The following is an 18,457-nucleotide window of genomic DNA, read 5'->3' as shown; positions in this document are numbered from 1 at the left end:
AAAGTGCTTACACAAATAGTTTTTTTAAAAATATTATATTACTATTGCATTATTGTCTGATTATGTTGTCTTTGTTTTACAGCTGTATAAATTTTTCTTTTTTGGTGTCATTTAATTTTTTCTTCTTTATTAGTACAGTTATTATTAATTTTACTGTTAATATTGTTATTGCTATTTATCATTATTATCATTGTTATTGTTTTTTCCATTCTTATTGTTTTTTTTTTGTGCTGTTTGTGCTTTACTGCTTAACTCAGATGTGTTAAGGAATGCAGTTTAACAGGTCACTTGCAGATGCAAGAGAGTCATACAAACAATGATACCAGATATACTTACTTATTCTTTTTGTCTTGTTTTTAGTACAAATATCTAAACATTGTAAAAATTTATTTTCTTGATGAGCAAAATTGCCTAAGAAAATAAGTTTAGTGTTTAAAAAAAATTTAAGGAAATTTGTGCTTAACAAAAGCCAAACAAAAGCCAATGGGGTATGAAATTTTACATATATTTTGTCTTGAATTAAGTGTTTAAGAAAAAAGTAAAATTATTTCAAGATTTTTGTCTTTTTTTTGCTTGTTTTAAGCACGTATTCAATTATTTTTTTTGTCTAAAAACTAGAATTATTTTCTTAAGGTAATTTTGCTCATCCAGTTGTACTGAAAACAAGACAACAATACTAAGTAAGAAAGTCATTTTTTGCAGTGTACCCATTGCCCAGTAATGAAAATGTTTTACTTCTCATAAAATTGTATAATATTTAATATAGTATATCCTCTATAGAATCAGCTACGTCTGGTTCTCGCTTAAGTTTTTTTTCTCCAAAGGACTTTTCCCCCTAATAAAATTGGTTTTTTTCTCGCTTTTATTCGTTCTATTCGTTATATTATTACTACGCTCTCTAGTAAGGTAATCTTATTAACGTTATTATATAACGTTATTTCCGATGACACTGTTTAATGTTAAAAACATTGCAATGTCATCGTGGGTGGCATGATTATTTCCTTAAAATTTAGCATGAAATCAACAATCTGTCGTTGTTAGCGTTCGGTTAGCATGAAGCGCTATAGGCCTATTGGGTTGCTCTATTTAAACGTCTTTGGTTTTACGGTTCTGCACTGTCTGCAGAGGTCATAAGGGTAAACAAAATGACAATTTACAACTCTAATGAGCATATCCTCAAGATGATTTTCACAAAAAAAGTGATTTGGCATAAGCTTTATACAGTAATATTTATAAAAACAATTAGGCTAATATGTCTATATAGTAATATAATGTCATTTATTCGGTCACCGGAATTATTAGCTAGTAAAACTTATTATTGATTTCAGCAATGGAATTATTACCTGTGAAAATCCTCGTTTTTTTGGTAATTCGTAATATCAGAAATGACGTTAGCCTACTCAGGAACCACACATGCATGCAATTTAACTAGCGGATAAAGATTTTAAATTTCAACCACTTAGACTCATCGAATCAAGTGCATCTTTTTTGCGTGTTTACGTGAAAAACTTAAAAAACATCTGAACCTTATACTTCTCAGATTAAGGGTGCTTCACGTGGTGACATTCCAGTTGGTTTAATTTAGGTCACATTTGTATTGATTGGACTGAATAAATTATACTGTAAAAACGATGTGGCCAATAGCCATGACGACATATATTTCATTACAATGTTAAAATGTCATAACTTTTTTGATTTGAGCAAAAATTGTTATAATTTATAGTTACACCAGCAAAGGTACATTTTATTGAGGTCCGATAAGAAACCCCCTTTAAACTGGGCCTATGATCTAATAAAAGTTATCAAGTAAAATTCATATTATTTAACATTGATATTTATTGGGCTTAAGTTATTTTGCTCATTTTGCGTTTCAACGAAAGCCAGTGTACACAGTTTATTCTTATACAAATGTGCTGAAGTCCTGAGAAGTAAATGGCAGATGTTTTGCAATTCAAGGAGCATCAAAAGACAGGATTTAAAGCTTTACAATGAGGGAGCTCGTCTTTTGTTAAGCTCTTGTGTTTCTTATTGAAAAGCTTTTGAAAAGGTCCATCCTTCATGGAGTTTTAAAGTTACTTTCCACTAGTTCATTTCAGCTCTTGGGAAAACCCAAAGCAATGTTAATGTGCCTCACTACTCTTTTGAGACCGAGGTCTCAGTGCACACAAGCAAACACAAACCATTGTGCACCTGAACCAAAGTAAAACCTTCTGAATAACCTGAAGTCTAGTCTATAGAAATTCATGATAGAACATGTTTGATCAACACAGTGCAAACAGTGCCGACGCGTGGCATTGTACCGCGTATATTTATGAAACAGGTTGATTGAAATTTGTGTATATCTGATATCAAGCTTCTTGTTGGGTAGCTCTTTTCAGCATAACTTTAACTCTGAATAATAGAGGCGGTTCTCTGATTTGTTTCGCTCTTGGTTGACCTGTTGATATTCAGCGAGAATTCCTGAGAGGGGCTGAGTTATTTCAGCGTCTGCCATAAGAGTCAAAAAGCGTTTTAGCCACCCAGTCTCTGGAAATATTAAAGTTGAAATGTATACCGTATGTAAATTGAGTTTTTAAAATGTAGTTAAAAAAATCCACCTTGCAGAACACATGTACTCATGTACAAGGTGAAATATACAAGCTGTGGTTGACTGAAACTGTCCGTTTTAATAAGTATATTTCTCGTATTGCGACACTGTAGATAATTGCTTCCTAATTTTGACTTACAAGTTCAAGTGAATCAAGCTTTTACATGACAAAAATATTTAAAGGCACACATTTAAAGTAGTTCGTCGTATAGCGTATAGGCTACTCTAGGGTCAACAAATGTTTTTTCACTGCATGTTTTCTTAAACTTTGTCGGTTTTTAAATAACGATGCACCAGCATGCTCTTAATTACCTCATAAAATAAACGAATGGCCAACATGAGATTGTATTGGATGCGGCATACAGGCCTAAACGCTTTTCTTCAGGATGTCTGGCTAACGTGGTGCAACATGTTAAATTTAAGCATGAAAATAGCGTGATAAACAGCATCGATGAGGCACAAAGGAGTGGAGCTATCCACCATGTCAGACGTGCTGTTCCCCAATTTCATACTGATTTTGCGCCACTTTGTTTCGGAGTTGCAACGTTAACTGCCAATTATTTGGCGAATTAGGTTAAATTTAAATTTATATTTTCGTACGAAATTTAACCCATATTAAACGATAAACAAACCAAAATGTATTTAGGGGAACGTCTGTCAATAAAACACAAACGCTTATGGTACTTAACATCAGTAAAGTAACGCTTCAGCATAATAATATTAATCTATAATAATTTAATACCTTTAAAACTTAAGCCGTTTGAAATGGTAATTGGTAATGCAAGTCTGGGCTCTGTGGTATATTTCTTTTGTATGGCGAGGCCAATATAAAAGCTCTAAAGCTATCAATGCCCATTCATTTTGTCGCGTGTCATGCGTTTGAAGTAAACGTCACAGTTTTTGCTATTTTCATTCATTTTCAAAAATGTTACTATAGTCTTGTGCGACTACAGAGTTGTGTTCCATCGTATATTGTTGTCAACAGTTTATTTTCAACAAAATATAAATTCCTTTAAAAGACGAGCAAAATTACTCTCCACGATGTCTATCAGGTTGGTCTACAAAGTCCAGATGATCGTTTCCAGAAAATAAGTGCCTAGTCAACAAATAAGGTAGACCTTTATCATACAAGTACTTTGTGTGGTTACAGGGAGCCTAGCTGCTGCACGCTGTGATTTTATTTGTGAAATCTCAAAAGGTCCAGAAGTCATGTGTTGTCCATAGGGTATGCGTCAACATAGAAAAGCTTTCCCAAGCATTGGGTTTATTCACAAAGAAGTGTGGAAAATCAGGCAGATAGGATACTGGGACAGGAGGCGTTCCTCTGATTCTCCTCGCTCTCTTTGAAAGGATATCAGTAAGAATTACACACAGACACAACCCTGCTTAAAGTGTCATTTTTAAAATTGTATGCAACAGAAATGACGCAATAATAATTTTGTTACAACGTATTGCAACCAATAAGGCATGCCTCTACTTTCTAATTATCTCATTGCTCATTAACGTTAAACACTCAAATTTGCTACTTTTGCATAAGAGAATGGCTGTTTGTAAAGTACCCGTTTTATGACATTATTTGTCGGCTTTTCTAAAGAGTTTTCAATATTTCTAATATGACACAAACCCATCTTACATTTTACGTAACATACTGATTGCTTCTGGATAATCAGAATGGGTTGGGATAATCTTGGGGCTCAATTTATGCAATCATCTGCTGGGTAATCACGATTTTAAGACTTATAGATTACCATTACAGTTTGATCTAATTTATTTTTAAATCATGTTTAAATATTTAAAGATGTTAAATGTATAGTTGATAACAACAAAGTGGTGTCATGATTGATTCAGACCAATATATAAAATTGTAAATTACCAGACTAGTCTATTATAGCCTACTTCCTTTCTGATTTGCTTTGTATTTGTCATCTACATCCGACTGTAAAGAAGGCTTTAGAAAGTGTCTCATAAAATGTCGGTCATAATTTAGGACAAGCTTAAATATGCTATTTATTCAAAGTCTCTGGAGTAAATGGGCGTCATTTAGGGTCATATATCCACACAAAACCTGGCATTTTTAATACATCGTTGCAACGTGAGAAGTGGCTACGATCAAAATGTCACGTTATGTTTTACCTAGTGTAATCAAGTGTTTGAGTTAACGTGGAGGTGTTTATTCTACCCGTTTTATATTCTACCTGAAAATGAATGAGAAATAGTGAGAATAGTGAGTCAGAAATGAGTGGTGTTTTTGTTTAGATTAACAAACTTAAAATTAGGTTTTCATCAGGGTTTTTCACCACAGAAAAAATACACAATAAACTGTAGTATTTAAATAGTAAACTGTAGGCTACTAAATTGAAGTATTGTCGAATATTATAGTCGTCACTATAATGAGCGCTCAAAGTTTTAACAACTTCCACAGCTTTGAAGTTCTTTCAAGCTTAAAGTTCATTCTCAATGTGAAGAGGTTTTCTAAATTCAGTATTTATATGGGTCAGATTTTTGAATAACGATTGTTTACATACGCCATATTTAACAAAGGCCGATGAGAATTGTGGCGTAAGAATGTTTCATCACAAGTGAACGCTGCGGTAAGATTAGTTGTGCGCATGGATCTGTGCTCATTTCTGCAAATGAGGCCCTAAATTTGATTTCAGTACCATGGACAACGGCACCTCAAGCCGTTAATAGTGCTGTGTGCTGACTGACAAGTGCTGTAGACATCACGTTATGCTCCGCCTTGCCACAAAGTAACAGCACTACGTATCAAAATAACAATATCATAAACTAATGTAATAAGCTGTGGGATATTAAAGTTACAATGACGAGCGAATCTATGGGTATTTTTACTTTATTATAAGTAGGCCTACATTTTTACTTTATCAGAGTATTTTTCTTTGGTAAACTTTTACGTCACTACGATGCATAATAATGTACTTGTCACTCCACTAAATTTCATAAAAACAAGTTGATATTTTTCTTAAAAATGTATTGAAGTAAAATAAAAAATGCTTGTAATACACTGTCAAATGTAAGTATAAATGAATAAATACCTTGATGAATTAAAGATCGATTGAAAATTGTAATTTAATAAAATAAAATACTTAAATACTTAAGTAGGCTACTTTACACCTTTAATTTTAATGTGGCATTTCATGAACTTGTAAACAGTTTACATACATTCTAAATCATAGACATTTAGAAAATTTCTGTAAGATGTTTATGACCTCTGTGAGGAAAGACGTATTGCAGAGGAGCAGACACAAAATAATACATCTTGCAGATGTACTGTAAATGAAGACATTACATCGGTACATTTATTACACAGATGCCGGGATGCCGAGTTAGCCAAAGTTAGACAGCAGAGGGACTATTAGCAACACCCGAATGGCACCCAGTGGGATAGCAGTCACCTTGAGGATATGCTCATTAGAGAGGTATATTGTCATTTTGTTCACCCATTGAGACCTCTGCTGTGCGGAACCGGAGGATGAACCGTGAAACCAGAGACGAATAGTTTCAATGGTGTGACCCAGCGTGGCATATGGTGCCGTCACTAACCGAACGCTGACACTAACAAATTGCAGATTTCATACTAATTTTCTCTTGCTAAGGAAAACTTATGCCACCCACGCGACTCACTAAAAACTCCTATGGGTTGCTTCCATATTGCAACACGTCCTCGTTTGTAACAAACACACCCCAAAACGAAACAATTACTGTTATTTTATTTGCTTATATTATTTGTTTATTCTGTCATAACTACATACCGTGCAACGTTTTTTTAGCAACATAAGATTAGGCTTTTAAGAAAAATAGTTATAACTAGGAATGGGCATATGTTTATAGACGTACTTTAACATCTACATTTATTCATTTAGCTTTTATCCATAGCGTAGAGGAAGCATTTAACATTTTGCTTTAAGAGTTAACAACCACGAATAGTAGTATAGACAGAGGAGATGTGGACAACGTGAGCAGGGCCTACATGTAAATCTGATTTTACAATCATTATGAAACTATAATTACAAGCTAATAGATTAAATGCAGGCTATAAGAACTGTGGAATCTACACGATTCTTATAGCTGAAATTGCCTACCAAGTACAAAAGCTAATTTAGGTCAACGTTTTTAGTAAGGAATCCAATGTGCCGAAGTACTGTGTCATTAATTTCGTTTTAAATAAAATAGCTGCTGTTTCATCTAATTTATAAAAAATTAAAGTCATTATAATGCAAGCTTTAACTAGTAGTTTTTAATGACAGTAGCCTTCATTTTAAAAAAACAGTAACTATAGGCTTACAACTTAATAATTATCCAATGTCGAAACCTATTGTAGCTTTATACGCTGCGAAAATATCATTTTATAATCGTGTCCTCAAGTCATTCGTGCTTAAGAACGTGTAACTGGTGCAGCGAAGTAACAACGTCAGATACTTTGCAACTCAAAGAGCATCAATAGACTAGATTTGGTGCTTAACAATGAGAGAGGCACTTTTGTCTCGAGTTCCTGAGTGAAAAGCTTCACAAAGCTGCCATCCTTCACCGAGTTTTAAAGTTACTTTGCACTAATTCATTGCAACCCTTCAGAAAACCCAAAGCAATGTTAATGTGCCTTTCTTTTTTTTTTACAGACAGTAGCTGAAGTGCACACAGTCAAATACAAGCCATTGGACGCTTAAGCTAAAGTACTTCTCAATACAGTATAGTCTATAGAAATTCATGAAATAACATGTTTGATTACACAAACAATAATAGTGTTGTCGCGTGTCATTTTATGCCTTGTAATTGTTTATGAATATAAGTTGTAGGTTAAATTGCAGATTTTATAACATAAAATTTTAACATATCAAGTTAGACTTTTGTAACAAACTTTATGGAAACGGTTTGGATTCGAAATGCTTTTTCTCCATATCTTCATAAATATTTTAAAGGTGTTTTTTTTTTCAAAAATATTTAATGTTCATGAAATAAAATCACTCTTTGGTAATTCGGTAAATTTGGTAAAAAAAATATCGATTTTTTTTACACCACATGTATTTTGTTTGGTGTATAGAAAATAGATATAGCTATATAATATATAAATATATTTAACTTGTGACAGTTTGCTAAATTTCAACTGTTTTGCATCTTATAAGGTACACTTCCCTTTTCATATATATTAGAAATTAATCGACGACATAACGAAATTTACATATATAATCCTGATTCCTATAGTGACATAGCAAAAAAAAATCCGATTTTTAATATTGCACGAAAGTCTCAAAAGTTGTAACCTTCTTTGTTTTTACCGATATTTTCGTTGTGATTTTGAGCTCAGTTGATTCTTTTAGCCACCTTGAGTTTTTCTATTTACATGTTGACGGTGAATGGAAGCCTTTTGGAAAAGAAACGTTTATTGCAGTAATTGTATAATTGCTTCACTAATTGTTGTTAACAAGTCATAGAATACTCCACTCACTACAGGATCTTCTAACTAAGCACGCATGATAAAAGGCAGTTAGGGTTAATCAGTTACATGTGGAGAAAAGAGAAAGCGCTTTCAGCTTTTGATAAACATGCGCTTAACCTTTATCGCAGGCTGTTATTATGCCAAACGCGGGCACAAGTTGTCCCTGTCTCATTGAATATGAAAACGAGTAAAGGGTGAACTGTCTTATGGAACATGGCAATGAGGGCAATAAAGTGATTCTATACCATATAAGCCTTGTGTGTGTGAGCGCGGGCGCGTGTGTAAAGTATCTTTATTATTTAATCTACAAACCATAGACATTTCTCACAATACCGTGACCAAATAAGATTATTTGGGCTTAAAATTAACAGTTAAATATATTTTGGTGTAAATGAGGACACCCGGGCTCTAATGGTAGAACATGGGCAACACTGAGCGTGAAACTGACGCTCAATTCAGCGTCCGTGAAGCACAAAAGAAAGTTGCTTTGCTCCAATTTCATACTGATTTAGCGCCTTTTTACGCTTTGAAAGAGAAACGCTGTAGTGTTTTGTACCAATTTTTTGGTCATCAAAAACAATTGAATCTCGGATTAAATATAGGCTAACAAACAAGCATGTGAAACACTTTCAGGCATACGAATTTTTATTGTGCTAGCAGCATTGGCCAAAATGCTGATCCTGAATCCCCGATTTTGCAACTTAACTAATTGATAATTTCATTTATATATTTGATAGATATACAACAAAACATTTTAGGCGGGAAAATAGTTTTGTCCCTCTAACACTCAAAAATATTTAGCAATTTATATTTTAAGCATTTCACAAAGTGTATATTCTTAATTTATAAAACACAATAGGCCCGAGAAAGATCAATCACCTCTCTATACATATATATACTGCAGTCTTTTCACTGCCTTTTAAAGGATCTTGACTTGAGCTGCTGGCATGGTAATGCGCGGGCATCCTGCCTTCACATCATTTGTTCTCTCTGTATAAATACAGCTATTGTACGGCGAGGTCGCATCAAGCGAATAAAGCAAGCCTTAAAGTTATCAATGGACATTTATTCACCCTGTCGCGTGTCCTAGGTTTAAAGGAATTCCTGGTTCTGCGCATGTGCGGCATATTCAGATTTCGACCAAAGAGTTTGTTCCTGTTCATAATAAATAAGAAAACCGCAATCGGTTGCAATGACCCAAAAAGCAATCAGGTAATAATATACACCCCCAGGTATAATGATATCCCTTATTGCACCATAATAAGGAACGTTATATTATGGTGGCTTTATTATCTCTCAATGGTTGAAAAGTAATAAAATTTGGTATTACGCCAACGAGTCGTTTTCGTGCAGTGGCTGTTATGGGGACACTAAAGAAGCTTTACTAAAAAAAGCTCTCGTTTCTATTAAAACTTTGTCAAATGGGGGGCACCTTAAGCGGACCCCGTAGGATATTCCCAAGGATTGGATCTATTGATGGGGAAGTGTGGAAAATCAGGCGGATAGGATCCTCGGACAGGAGGCGTTCCTCTGATTCTCCTCGCTCTGGTCTTTGAAGGGACATCTGTGTGAATTCTGCTTCTCTTTGACACTACGTTTTCAAACCTAAAAACATAAACATCTCTGCTTGTAGAATGACTATCTTTATTCTACAAACTACCAAAGAACCCGTAGCCCTTTAGAAGGTCTTGCTTTGGTTTGAAATATCCTGACATTTTAATTCGGTCAAGATTATTCTCCGTTCTTATTGGCAGAAAATTGCCACCGTGTGAAGACACGAAAAAGATTTCCACGGTGCTGCCTGCCCCAATGTGGCGTGAAACTTCAGGATAAAGGGATGAATGGGCAAAACTAATTTTCCACATCTCGCCTGCTTTTTGTAACATTTGCCATTTAACGGTGCTTCTGTAATACTCGGTACTTTTCACCCCACACGACGATCGCTTAAAACTAGTTCGTATTTTTATGTCCATATTTACATTTAAAATGTCCATATAAAGCTTACTTATTAAAAAGAAAACAATTACAAAGGAAATACTTGTAACATCATGACAGTATATGGCCAACTAATAAACGTTTCCATTTCATCTGAATATTTTTACTTTTAAACTTCTACTTTTACTACAGTTTGCAAATAGTTCCCACATCTTGAAAAACAAAGTGGGAAACTGCCAAACTCGCATCTTTTTTGTTGTTGTTGATAAAGTTAGATATTAAAAGGTAAACTTAATGCTGATTGGCTGTCCAGCCGAGTGAAGCTAAATAGATCTCGGTTGCGCACCAATGATGTGCACAGTGCATTGAGATGTTAAACGAGTCTCTCTTTATAAGCCAACACACACGGGAGAATCCTTCACTCCACCAGCAAATCAAGCATCTTACAGGAAAATGGCTGCAAAATCGGAAACCGTGGTTACAGCAAAAGCTCAGCCCGTAAAAAAGGTAATACATTTGGTTACGTGAATTATATTGTGAATTATATCGAATAAATATTTTATAAAAATATAAATAGTTTATTAAATGTTTTTCAATGTGCTTATCGTTTATAATATAATACATAATTTTGTCCTTCAGGTTTCCAAACCACTGATGGAAAAGAAAAGAAGGGCACGAATCAATAAATGTTTAAATCAACTGAAGATTCTCCTAGAAACCGTCTATTCTAACAATGTAAGCAAACCTTTTAACTTTTAAACAAGATTAAATCAGTTTTTCTGTTTTGGATTATGCCCGTAATTCAATTTGTAAAGCAATAGTTTTTAATCTCTGTCTCATAAGTGATGTGTTCATTAACATGTGTGTTGTATTGTTTAGATACGCAAACGAAAATTGGAAAAGGCTGATATTTTGGAACTGACTGTGAAGCATCTGAAATATCTGCAAAACACAGGGAGAGGTTTGTGTCGCACTAAAAATAATCTTCATTCTTATTACACACCTTCAAGAGTTTGGACACATTTTGCTGAATTTATGTTTTTCATGATATTCAATATCTTTTGACCTAAATGGCTTATGCTTAAATACTTGAAACACTTTTTTGTGATGATCCCTTAATAGACATTTTTTTTCTGACTACGTCAACTTACTCTGCTAAACACATTACTCAACTAATACATGCAGAATTAGTCAACAGAACGTCTAAATGGGACCATCAAAACAAAATGAGACATAAATAATATCTAGAAATTAAAAAAGGTGTCCAAGGTTTTGAACGACAGTGACTTATTTTATTATTATTCATGAATGATTGGAAAACACTTGCACATACTAAATGTGAATTTCTGTCAATACAGGAACCTCCATATACTGTGACACTCCTGAATATCAAGCTGGCTACAGAAGTTGTCTTGCTGGTGTCAGTCAATATCTTATCATGTCGGACACAGACCGGGAATCACAGTCGATCCTGGCCAGTCTTACGAACGGACTTACAGAATCCAGAGTTCATCATTTCAGTACCGCGGAGAGCGACGCGTCAAACGTACAGCGTCAATCGCGCCAAACAAACGCTCCTTTGCACAATATTCAGCTACATTTAGACAGATATTCGCCAAAGAGGATGGGGATTTGCGATGCAGAGAAAATATCCTTCGCACAGGTTGAGACCCCTAGATCCAAGATAAAGAAAACCAGACACGTCAGCCTTAAAAATGCTAATGTTGATCAGCAACATTTTGGGGTATTGAAACAGAATTATTGGCGGCCATGGTAAAATGTTAATACTGAATGTTAAGAATATGTTAATAATTTCTATTTTTTCATGCACTGTATATGTAGATCTTATTTTTGTATAGTTATCGCAAATTTTTATTTTAATAATAAAAAAAATGATTAAATGTGCCCTTTTTTACAAATGTATTCACCCACAGAAAAGTCTGTAAATTGAGTTTTAGGTGTCAGTTTAAATCTCTACTTTACTTTCAAAAGCATCGTTAAGTAACACGTAAAACCGTTCATAAATTACCGAAAAGCCTTAACACTTACGAATTTGTACCTTCCCTACTTTATTTCAGAAACTATTACTACAAACTATATTAATACGCTGTTGTACATAAATATGTTGGTAAAGCAATGAATTTACACGACAGACAGTACAAAAATAATACCAGAAATTAAGTTTAACTTTATATTGGTATCTTTGATAAGCATATGTGGCAATATTTCAAAACAAGAATGCATAATAAAAAAAAATCAACAATAACTGTTAGCATTAGTTTATGGTAAATTAATAATTCCATTAGCTAATGCATTGAGTAATGTTAATGTAAGAGCCCTTATTGTAAATTGTTACAGCAAGAATAATTGCAGTGCAGAATTCAGATGTTATGATCTTGGTAATGATTAAATCAAATTCACAAGAAAGCTGTAAATGTAAGTTAACAAAGAAATAATCTGTAACACTTTACAGTGAGGTTGTATTTGAAGAGTTTCGTTGCAAAAGGAGATAACTCCGTTTTTAACATTTTGGTCAAAACATGTTTATTATTATTTTTTTATTTTGTTTTATGGTGATACTTAGCTGTATTTTTTAAGTTATGAAGGTTTACATCCAAACACACCAACTGCAGTTGAATTGATATTAATTGGAATGCACAACCAAAAAACGAGATTTCTGAAAAATTACAAAAACGGAGTTATCTCGTTTTGCAACGAAACTCTTAATTTGTTAACATTAGTAAATGCATTAGCTAACATGAACAACATTTACAATGAACGGTGTAGTTTTTAGCATTTAGACCTTTTTAACAGTTTTGACTTTTCATTACAAAATGGGGAAATTATAATGAAGTTAGAATAATTAATGCTCTATTAGTTTATTTTTAGTTAATGTTAGCTAATGCATTAAGCAATGTTAACAAATACAACATTACTGTAAAGTGTTACCGAATAAATAAATAATTGTAGTAGGTTAACATATGAGATCTGCTTCAATCCTCTTATCTTTATCAGATTAAAATGTTTGATGTTCTGAATTTCTCTAAAATTCTCTATTCAATTGAGTTGATTTGACAAAAAAAAATGTGCCTTGTCAGTTTAACATAAGAAGAGCACAGACCGCACAGATTATAAAATCAGTACAGACTGGAGACCTGTACTTTGCAGCTGAGCCGTGCTGAGAAGTACACCGCCCATAGGAAGTGACCAACATGGCGGTCTGAGGAATTGTATCTTGCTCTTACTGTATATATCATAGCTTATATATATATATATACACACATACATACATAAATTTATTTAGTTAGTTTGACATAAGTATAATTCAGGAGTGGGGAACCCTGGGTCCTGGAGGGCCACTGGCCTGCAGAGTTTAGTTCCAACCCTAATCAAACACTCCTGAATTTCATTTCCAATTAATCCTGAAGACTTTTATTTGATTTTTCAGGTGTGTTTAATAAGGGTTGGAACTAAACTCTGCAGGACAGTGGCCCTCCAGGACCAGGGTTCCCCACCCCTGGTATAATTCGTATATAATTAATCAATTATTATTCTAAATATGCTTTGGATGTTTGGTAAGTTCGAATGCACTTGCTACTTTGATTTGTCGAGAATTCTCTTGTAAAACTAAATTTTTTTAGACATGGTGTTTTGTTGATTCCTTTTCCCACAGTATAGTTTCAATTATTATAAATGGTGTATTGACATTTACACTTACAAATATAATAGTACTGCATTAATATATGGTTACTACAGAAAGTATACTTGAAAAAATGTTTTCAATTTCCTTACTAAACTGAACTTGAATATTTTTCATTTTTATATGTGATTGCTTATACAACTATTGTGCTCTTTTTTGTGGTCAACAACTTCCAATGTCTCAACATATCTTGTTTTAAAGTAAACAAACTTCTAATGATGGATAATCCTTTGCTCTTAGGTCTAAAGGTGGTGAATGGTGGTCAGAGACAGAGTGATTATAAATTAGTAAAAATAATGCAACTTAAATATAAGAGATCAAGCTACAAGAGCCAAGAGCAAAATGGTTAATTGATAAAATAATAAATTATGTTTAAATGTCCTTCAACAAAAAGAAATGAAAAACTTTTAAAAACTGTTAAACAGTAAATTTTTATTTGTCATCATCCTTTAAACGTGACTTTTAAACTGTGATCACTGAAAGGAAAATCCACAGTATTACGTGTATGTGTTCGATTCTTCAAAACACCTGCATGACCTTCTGTTTAAATACCAGAGAGTAAAAACATTTGGAAAGAGTCAGAGATATATTACACTATATGACACATAATATGAAACACTGTGCTGTATGCAGAGGTGGAAATGTTTGAACCTATAAAATTAAAATAATTTTAACAATAACAACAATCAGTTTTCAAATGCACCTTCAGCCAGTTGAAAAATGTATTATAATGGAATAAGTTATTCTTAATCTAAACAGGTTTAAATGCACTTGTATTTCAAACTATTCCAAAAACTAACTGAGCTACTGCTACAGTGATACTTTCCACCTCAAATTTCTCCTTTTTATAATTTTAATGCTACATACAATGAATTGATAGGCCATTTTACTTTGCAAACAATTTGAAATTAGTCTCAAAATATTTAACCAAATACCAGTCACATTAGACACATTCATTTTAAAGCCATCCCGATGATGTAACATCTGACTCTGTCTCCAGAAGCCTGCATGAAAAAAAAAGAAATGATAAAAAGGAAGACTCTTATGGATGTCCTCACTGCAGGGTGTATTACATTGTATATGTGTGTGTCCAGAAGCAGGGGGTTAATCCAGCTGAAAATCTCATAAAACGCTACACGATGTGAACCATGTCCAATATAAAGCTGCCCAGGCAAGCCATCAAGTACCAGTCAATATGCATGTATTTCATCTGGCTGTTAATAAGAAGATGCTGACAATTTTTTTTAAACACAAATTAACAAAAATTTGAAATTTGTATAGAAAATGTGTATATATAGTACAATTACAAATTATACAAGTTTTTAATGATAAAGCTCTACTGTACCAAAAAAAAATATCCAACTTGCTTTGTTAAATGTGCTGCTGGTTATGGGTGTTTTTGTAAATATTCTCACATTTTGTTGTGGCCCACCAGACAACAGATATCCATTTCAATCTTCACAAAGCACTTAACGGAAAATCTTTTAAAACCATTTTCTGAAACAAAACAGGATTTACAAGGAGAACCATGTGCTTTCAAAATTTTACCATTTTCAAATTTAAACAATATAACAAAATAGCCTAGTTTAACAAAAATAATTAAAACCATGCCACACCATTAGAAACAACAAAACACTAAAAATGAGTCTGCTATACCTTCTGTGAGTGGTAATGTGGTGTAAACAAATTTAGACCCTTTCCACAACTAAGACCTTTGAGGATTTTAAATGCAGGGTCTAAAATGATTTAGAAAGTTTCTTAGACAACTGTTTACTGGAATATCAACCCAAAATAAAGCAATACAGTGCTATATCAGAAACACATATGCAATTTGATCAATCATCATATCTCCGCGCTCAAGAGCCCATTTTCTAAGAGTCATTCCACTTAACCAAAGTTAGAATACTATTGACCATAGCAGGAGCTATTTAAAAACTGTTCTTTAGTTTGTGGATCCTATAGATTCGGTGGGAAAATTTATGTAGCCTGACGACGCAGACTGCGAGCTTATAAAATTGTTTGTGCTTCCCTTGTTTTCGCCTTTATACAGGTGCTTCTGATCCGCCCAACCAGGTACGTCCACCCGTGCTGTCCTCAGTGTCGAACAGGACTGATCACCTGTCCGCGCGCTCGGATCCGACGTAACCATCTCTGACACGTGTTCGTGTAATCCCGTCGTGCCCGAGCTCTCGTCGCCTTCCTTCGACTTTCTCAAAAAATCCTGAGGGTTTTCCGTTAGTGCGGCACACTGGCCGCGCTCAAAGTATCGTCTCAACGCTTGAGGCTCGCGCTCAAAATGCGTGAGCGGGAAATGCGGTAATAAAACGACGCGCTGCTCGAACGTCTCGGGTACGAGAGAAATTGCCGATGCGCGTCGCGGGCTTCGCATCGGACTGGCCAACGGCGTCTCATCGATGAAATTGATCACTTCATCGCGGCTGAAGCACTTTAAATCGTCCTCATAACGCTCGACTCGCGGAATCTGCTTGAGCGAATGCGAGTCCTCTGAACGTCTCCGTTTGCGGTGAGCGTGGCTCTGATCGTGGTAAGCTGCCGGACTGCTTCGACGTCTCTCGTGGCGCGGCGAGCTGTACTGCGGGATGCCAATAATGTCCTCCGTGGAGCCCCAGCGGTGCAGGTAAGACGGAATCTGACCGGTGGTCCACATGTCGGTTTCGTCGTGGGAGTATCTTCTTGTAGGCGGCACCTTTAGTAATACAGAGAATAATGAGCCGTCAATTACAAAGAGCAATACTGGACAAATTACTGCTTTCCAGTTTAGACAGCTAGACTACAACACGATGCTAATATACAGTATAGCTAATATTAGTAAATATTAGTCTCGTTAACAACAACACTTGTGATGGCAACACAGGCCTGATTTCACTCTAAAGTAGTAACCTATTAGTATTCATTTTTTATTATAAATCCCCCTACAAAATGGTAAAGTTGTCGTTGTTTAAATAATAACTTATTCTACAAATACTCACATTCCACATTGTTCTGAGGACTACACGGGAAAGACATAAAAATGGGTTTTTAGTATTTGAAAGAAATTTAAATACTATTTAAAGCATGTACAGCACAAGCCTTGCACGAAAGCGGCTGGTATTGGTTAATGCAGGGATGGGACAGCAGCTTATGGTCCTGTTCACACCTGGTATTAAGATGCGTTTTGGGCAATCGGATCACAAGTTGTACGACGCTAAATGCAGGTGTAAATGTGGTGTAAAAGTTTTGAGCTCGTCCACTTTCGACCCCATTAAGAGGTAGTCGAAAATTCATTCGACATGATTGCTTTAGTGTAGACGATGTTATTCTAACAGACACAAAAGACCGCCTGCCCTGATCTAATTCGTGATGTACCGAGCACAATGTTTATCGGATCCGATGTAGGGCTGTGCAATTAAACGTTTTTAAAAATTGATCTAAAAAAAAAAAACACATTATCGATGTAAAACAATTATTGTGCAATTAAAATATAAATTGCGTGCTGCTGGACCAATGTGTTTGTAAAAGCACTCCAAAAGCACCACTGCTTTGACACATGGAGCCTATATTGCAACGCTTACTTAATAAAAAAAGTTAAATAAATGCATGTTTTCAAAATCACAGAGTTATCACGTTAAATAATCGTGATTATGATGTTGCCCATAATCTAGCAGCCATAAGCCCTGACTTCAGCGTAGTCTTTGATAATTAATCATAATAATAATAATAATAATAATATAATGCATTTTATTTATAATGTGCTTTTCTTAGACCCAAAGCGCTACAATAAAAAATAATGTAATAAAATAAAAACAGAAATATCTGAGAAAGCTCTTACATAAACATGTACAAAACGACGTTGCACAGCGTGTTTAGGCACGAGCATAGTTGTGCATTAACTTTATCCCGCCATTTCTCCCACACCAGTTTCAACGACTCACCCATAGACCATCCCCTCGAAGTAATCAGATGTGTTCAAAAGTGGACAAAAGTGACGGATTAAAGCCACACCAGGTGTGAATGGGCATGGGTCTTTCTCGTCGACCAAATACCTTCCTAATATCTTAATACCAGGCGTAAACAAGCAAGACGATCTACAGGTCTCATCCATATCGTGTTCATGAATGCACTCTGGCCAGCAGAGGGAAGCAAAGCATTATTATAAAATTCAACATGGCTCAGAGAGTAGTTTCATTAAAACACTGATGTATTTATTTTACTGATATGTTAGTCTTTAACAAACTTCAGGATAGGCTGAAATAAAAGTAGGCCTATTAATCTTTTTAATAATCATTATTTATGTGATATGTTTATTTAACAGCTCATGCTCTTTGCTTCTCTTGTTTTCTGCAATGCTCTAATGGTTTGAAAGCAAGAAATAACAGCTTGTACTTCCCAAAAATCATGATGACCTTCTGATACTTAACAGTGATGATGATAATGATGCAAAACACTGGTGACATTCATTAAGAACTGGGATTCAGTACTCAAATGATGCCAACTAGTTTGGCACATAGATCTCGAGTTCTTTATCAATAAGCATCAGTGTTTTGATGCAACATCTTTTTAAAACACAATGATATATATATATATCTTTTTTGATTTTCTGAGGAAAAATAGTTTCATGCAATTTATTGAACAATAAAATCAGCAATGGAAACTGCAGGGTGTCCAGCAGAGCTTTGGGAAGTGCTAGGCAATACACACGTATGGCTTAATCTCCACATTTAACCACAAAGTCCCACGTTTTCATTACAGCCAGCCAATTATTACAAATAATGAATGAATGGAT

General features: G+C 34.6%; 2 protein-coding genes across 5 annotated transcripts in view; one reads left to right on the top strand and one right to left on the bottom strand.

Moving 5' to 3' along the window:
- The first annotated feature begins 10,408 nt into the window (after window positions 1-10,408).
- Window positions 10,409-11,794, top strand: her3 (hairy-related 3). Its single transcript, XM_065248002.1, has 4 exons — window positions 10,409-10,481; window positions 10,614-10,709; window positions 10,854-10,935; window positions 11,333-11,794. The coding sequence occupies exons 1-4, from the start codon at window positions 10,428-10,430 to the stop codon at window positions 11,749-11,751; spliced, it is 651 nt and encodes a 216-aa protein (XP_065104074.1). The 5' UTR covers window positions 10,409-10,427; the 3' UTR covers window positions 11,752-11,794.
- Window positions 11,795-14,086: 2,292 nt separating this feature from the next.
- The window catches only part of gpr153 (G protein-coupled receptor 153), a 42,809-nt gene continuing 38,438 nt past the window's right edge, over window positions 14,087-18,457 (bottom strand). For 2 of the 4 annotated variants that reach the window (XM_065247834.1, XM_065247836.1), the window contains 2 exons: window positions 16,665-16,684; window positions 14,087-16,381 (listed from right to left, as the gene is read on the bottom strand). In XM_065247834.1, coding sequence (XP_065103906.1) covers window positions 15,617-16,381; window positions 16,665-16,684 — 785 coding nt within the window. In that variant the 3' untranslated portion in view covers window positions 14,087-15,616. The remainder of the gene's footprint in view (window positions 16,382-16,664; window positions 16,685-18,457) is intronic. The other 2 variants (XM_065247837.1, XM_065247833.1) reach the window with 2 other exon arrangements.

The sequence above is a fragment of the Paramisgurnus dabryanus genome, chromosome 11, assembly GCF_030506205.2.
Source record: "Paramisgurnus dabryanus chromosome 11, PD_genome_1.1, whole genome shotgun sequence".
In the NCBI taxonomy this organism is placed as follows: Eukaryota; Metazoa; Chordata; class Actinopteri; order Cypriniformes; family Cobitidae; genus Paramisgurnus; species Paramisgurnus dabryanus.
Note: the sequence above shows the minus strand (reverse complement) of the source record. Positions and strands in the feature narration are given on the sequence as shown.